The sequence below is a fragment of the Microtus pennsylvanicus genome, chromosome X (assembly GCF_037038515.1).
Source record: "Microtus pennsylvanicus isolate mMicPen1 chromosome X, mMicPen1.hap1, whole genome shotgun sequence".
Classification (NCBI taxonomy): Eukaryota; Metazoa; Chordata; class Mammalia; order Rodentia; family Cricetidae; genus Microtus; species Microtus pennsylvanicus.
The window spans coordinates 101176078-101181940 of record NC_134601.1 but is presented as its reverse complement, the minus strand read 5'-3'; the positions used below and the strand labels follow the sequence as shown (position 1 = coordinate 101181940).

The 5863-nt window shown below is 41.4% G+C and overlaps 1 protein-coding gene across 1 annotated transcript; it reads right to left on the bottom strand.

The window, feature by feature from the left end:
• Positions 1-1894: 1894 nt before the first annotated feature.
• Positions 1895-2415, bottom strand: LOC142840564 (large ribosomal subunit protein P1). The gene has a single exon (XM_075957049.1). The coding sequence runs from the start codon at positions 2307-2309 to the stop codon at positions 1965-1967; it is 345 nt and encodes a 114-aa protein (XP_075813164.1). The 5' UTR covers positions 2310-2415; the 3' UTR covers positions 1895-1964.
• Between the last annotated feature and the right edge of the window lie 3448 nt (positions 2416-5863).

The window sequence follows — 5863 nt, the reverse complement described above, 5'->3', positions numbered from 1 at the left end:
CCGACCCAGGATGGACTTAGGCTAGAATCTTCCCGGTAAGACCGGTGCTATACAGATGATAAGAAATGGGCTAGTCTAGGTGGGAGAGTTAGCCTAGAAGATGCTAGGTAGAAATGAGCCAAGCAGTGTTTAAATGAATACAGTGTCCGTGTAATTATTTTGGGGCATAAGATAGCTGGGCAGGCAGCTGGGGTGTTGGGGACGCAGCCCCGCTGCCGCCCTTATTACTACACTGTTAAGCACTGTTTTTTTTAAGATATGGGAAGATAATTCCTGAACAAGGTGGGGAGCAGAAGAAAAGGCAGAACACAAACTGGAGAATGCATTAACCAGAGCAGAAATGATTGGATTCCAATGAAAATAGAAATGCGAGGCTCAATGAGCACTGTTGGAAATTCTAGTTAAGATTAAAGATAACCCGAGAAAAGTGATATTAAAGGGGAAATGGGAAAAGGCTCTTTGAGAAGGAGAGGAAGGGAAATACATAAGAGTAGAGGAGGCTAAAATAACAATAAGGTTGTCTGAAAAAAGCTACATTAACCTAAAATGCTGTAATACACATAATTCTGTATATATATATATATATATATATATATATACACATGCAGAGAAATGTATATATGACAGTACTAAATATATATGTATATAATATATAACACATTATGTATAATATATGATATATTATAGAATATATGTATATAACATAATGCATTGTATGCAATACATAACACATAATATATAACATACATTATATAATACATAATATAATATAATATCTCTTATCATGGTTATTTTGGGGTGCCAATCCCATGAATCTCTCAGGACTGATAGAGCAGGCAAAAGCTGACTAAAGATATCTGAGGATAAATAAATTAGCTCACATAAGTCCTTTTATCACGTCCCAATTATTCTCCCTATGCTCTCTTGTTGTTTCCCTCTTGATGTTTCTCGCCGTCCCTTACTGTTCCCTTTCAATGTTCCCTCCTGATGTTCCTCTTCAATGTTCCTCCAAATCCTACAAGGTTTCCAGTTTATACACCCACACACATTGTTAGCAATTAACAAGATGGATGGAGTTTGACAAAGTAGGTTCCTTATGTCTCAGAAGGGGCATGGTTGTGAAGCTCCCCTGTAGATGCCAGGAGGATTAGGACCACATTTGACCTCTGAGCTAAGCAGCAGGGTGCTGTGGGAGTGCTGTATTTGCTGGCACCCAGATGAGAAAAAGTTCTTTCTCTGGGACTGCTTTAGTGACCCAACCTTTTCTCCTGTATATTTAAGGGTAAAGGTACAAACAGTTAATTTCCTAGACTAGGAACTTGTGTCAAATGAAAGGTGAAGGTAAGTCCAGAATATTAATAGCTTGTTAGGGTAGAGCAAAAGGCCAGTAGGTTATATTCTTCTAAGTTGGCTGCTGAGAATTCAGGGCCGCCCAGCCGTGTTTTTCAGTAAGAGCAGATATGCTGTCTCTCTTTCTTGGTGCCTTCTACTCAGGGCTCCTTTCTTGTCAATAAGTCCTGTCAATAAGGATCATTGTGGGGAACTAGCCTTATGTGGATTTGACTATGAGAACAAGGGCATGGCTGAGTGAATAGGGCCCTGCAGTGTGATGGGAGGTCGTCCAGTTGCCAGTACAGGAAAAGTCAGGTTTAAAGAATGACTTATACACTGCTGAGATATTTTGGAATGAATCCCATTATGGAAAAGGAAAATCCATGGTCTCACAAGATTCCTACAAAATTGACAGTGACTATTCAAAAGACTGGTGTTCCTGAAGCTCTGCAAATCGAGCTTCTCATCAGATGGAATACACTCCCATGAGTCTGTCGAGTGATCTGTCAGCTGTACTTTTACTGTATAACGCTTGTGGTCACTAGAAACATCTTCAACGAACTTTTCTTTCTTTCTTTTTTTTTTTTTTTTTTTACAGATTCATCCTTTTATTAGCCATGGTATCAAAGAGCCTAGTCGAAAAGACCAAAGCCCATGTCGTCATCAGACTCCTCGGATTCTTCCTTCTTTGCTTCCACTTTCTTCTCCTCAGCTGGGGCAGCAGCGGTGGAGGGGGCAGGACCACCTGCTGGTGCGGCTCCGGCTGCTGGAGCAGGCCCACCAGCCCCTACATTGCAGATGAGGCTCCCAATGTTGACATTGGCCAGGGCCTTTGCAAACAAGCCAGGCCAGAAAGGTTCAACATTGACACCAGCTGCTTTAATGAGGGCATTGATCTTATCCTCCGTGACCGTCACCTCGTCGTCGTGGAGGATGAGGGCGGAGTAGATGCAGGCGAGCTCAGAGACGGAGGCCATGATGCGGACTGCCGGCACGGTGCTAGTCGCCGGATGAAGTGAGGGCCTCACCCCAACGCGGCCTTAGCTTCCTCGGAAGAACCGAGCACCTTGGCGGCAGCAGAGGAAAAGTCAACGAACTTTTCTTATCTGAGCTGATAATGCTCCTTTCAATAGTCAAAGGCCACTTAAAAAACCCCTCCAATACCAAGCATGAGAAGCCTTCTTTTGAACTGTTGGCCAGGGATGTCCAAGAGCCTTCCAAAATGTACAATCTTTTGTAGTTTCCCTTCATTGCTTCCCAGAAGTGGATGGTAAACCCCTGTTGCTGAAGACACCATTCACTGAAGATGTAGAGACTTGAACTGGAGGTGACTTGAAAGTCCTGCTCCCTTGAGGACTATATATCATGGCACTTGTAGAGGGCAACATGCAAGCTTCCAAAGGAAGGAAGTAACCAAGAGTCCTACCCAGTTCTGATATCTGTGAACCACACCAATGACCAACAAGACACAATAACACCAGGGATGCAGCAGTGGAACACATACCTTGGCAGTAACCAAAAACTCTCTAATTGGACTTACAACCTGCTCAAAAAGAGGGAAAATAAGCCTGGTACTGGAAACCTAGTTAACTATTCAATGCTAATGAAGTCATGGTTATTGGAAGGGAAGCTACACCCACTAATGTACTAAATCAGCATAAACCCTAACAATATTCTATGAACACGTGTCTTTATACCCAAAGAGAAGTGTAGTATTCACCTTTTGTTAAGGAAACTTTTCTGTGTAATAGACCAAGGTCATTACAGAAAACCACAATGAATCAAAATTTGGAGTGTGAACCCCAGTCCCAATGCTGCATATACAACACTGCCACACCACAGACTTGGGGGACATTGCAAAAGAGGGGGCAGAAGGATTGTGAGAGTCAGAGGATAAAGGAGTTTGTTGTGAGATTGTGTCTCCTAGTAATGTCAGTAGTTACACCGGTATCTCATCCACATGACTGCCCAGACATGAGCTGAACACCAATGGACCCCTATACCAAGAACTATAGGCAACTGGAGAATGGAGAAAGTAGTCTTCTCCGGGGAAGAGCACACCAACTGGTTGTCCACTGCTAAGTGGTCAGCCCCCAAAACATACATATAAGTAATAATGTGTGGACTGAGTGGTTATATTTAGGAAAACATATATGTGTATATATTATATACATACAATAAAACTTAATGAAAAAAATGAAGCCATGAATTTGGATGAGAATGGGGAAGAGTTTATAGGAGGGTTTGGAGGGAGGAAAGAAAAGGGTGAAAAACATTTATATTATAACCTCAAAAGAAATTAAACAAAAAGGAACCCGAGGTGCTGTGCATTGTATGGGAAAACAACATTTTTTGTTAAGGGAGATGCTAGCCATTCAGGATCACCTAATCTGATATTATGACATGATGTTTTCTAAGTCTCTTTGCTGAGGCTGAGATTGGGCTGTAGATTCATCATAGACATTTAAGGTGTCTTATACTAACAACTCTCTGTCAAACACACACTCCTATACTCTTATCCAAAACTCTTGAAAGGGCTGTGTCTCCCATTCTCTTGTCCCCAGATCCCAGGTCTGCTTTCTTCTCCTGAAGTCTTGCACAGTGCTGCATTAGTCAGGGTTTTGTCTCTATGACCAAAATTCCGGAACGAACAACTTAATGTGGAAGAATTATTTATTTTAGCTCACTGTTTCAGAGATTCTATCCAACATGAATGACTTTTTTGTTGTTTGTTTCTAAGCCTGTGATGGGACAGAACATCATGGAAGCAGAAAAAAATATACAAGGAAGAGGCTGCTTACCACACGCAGTCAGAAAGCAGAAGAATAAAGGAAGGAAGCAGGCAAGATCTAGCATCTGAGGGCGTGCTCCCAGTCTTCATCCTGCTAGGGACAACCTTATACAGTGTCTAGATTTTCCCAAATAGTGACACTGATTAGGGAGCAAGACTTTATGTAGCTTCTTCTATCTCAGTTCTAACAGGTGCTCAGCTTTGCCATTCTATTTAATCTAAATGCCAGTTTTCAACAACTTTTTAACATAGTTCATCCCTTTTTTAAAAACCTGTTCTTTTGTAACATCTTTAAAAAAACATGCAAAAGTTTAAAGAGCAAAACAAAATCTCCTTAATATTGTTTGCCAGTAATCTATCAATTCAAATTATTCTTAATGGCTACATTGCTACACTGACTAATACTTTCATATTCTCTCTCTCTCTCTCTCTCTCTCTCTCTCTCTCTCTCTCTCTCTCTCTCTCTTTCTCTGTGTGTGTGTGTTTCCTATCTTTTTCTTTCAATATATACCTTGATTCAATAGAAAATTGTCTCAGTAAAGATTTTTATAGCATGTTTTTTTCTTGTCTTAGATCTAGTCAACAATCATGAGTTTTTCATGGCCTTTCTCTTTGACTATCATTACTTTGACAAATTTAAGAATCAGAGGCCCAGGTTGTACATTTAAGTCTGTGGTAGAGTTTTTTTCTATCATGTGCAATATACTGGCTTGATTCCAGGACACACACAATTTTGTATAATTTCCTTTAATTTATGTCTTCATAATGCTATTTTTAGAGTTTTCTGTTTATTACCTCTTATAACCATCTGTTATAAACAATTCTAGAAGGCAAATAAAGTCACTTTGTACAATAAATAGAGTGCTGTGTGCTTCACAGCAGATGCGACAGAGGCACGAGGCCTCATGCCACAGCAGGGTCTGAGCTACATTCTGTTCTAAAAGGAACAGTTTCTTCAGTGGTACTCAGAGAGAGTGAAAGATACAGAGACTGAAAATAGAAGATAAAGTGTTGGAGGAAGAAGAGAGACAGGGAGAAAGCCCCGAGATCTTACAACACAGGTTTGGACAAGGGTCACAGAGTCCACCGCTGACCAACTACCAGGGGAGAAGGGGACACATCGGTTCCTTTAACTAAACCACACTGCGTGGCTGCACAGTGGAGGATTCCGATAATGGAGAGGGTAGGCCTGAATAACTTAGCGACAGTATCTTACAGTTATATCCACCACGCCTGTCCTAACTGGTGCCGTGCTGTTTACTGGACAGAACCCTGCCTGCCCTCTCTGTGAGTTTTGTTGGTTCCCTTTTAAACTCTGGCTCAGGTCCCAAATGTGGAAGAAGTTGGTGGTTGACAGGCTGCGTTTTAAAAAGTCTGAGTATCTTAAAGTTGTCTTGATTTGCATATCCCTGATCGCTAAGGAAGTTGAGCATGACCTTAAGTGTCTTTTGGCCATTTGAAGTTCTTCTGTTGAGAATTCTTTGTTCAGCTCAATGCCCCATTTTATAATTGGGTTGGTTAGCCTTTTGCGGTCTAGTTTCCTGAGATCTTTATATATTTTGGAGATCAGACCTTTGTCAGTTGCGGGGTTGGTGAAGATCTTCTCCCAGTTAGTGGGTTGCCTTTGTGTCTTAGCGACAGTGTCCTTTGCTTTACAGAAGCTTCTCAGTCTCCGGAGGTCCCATTTATTCAATGAGGTCCTTAATGTCTGTGCAGCTGGGGTTATACGTAAGAAGTGGT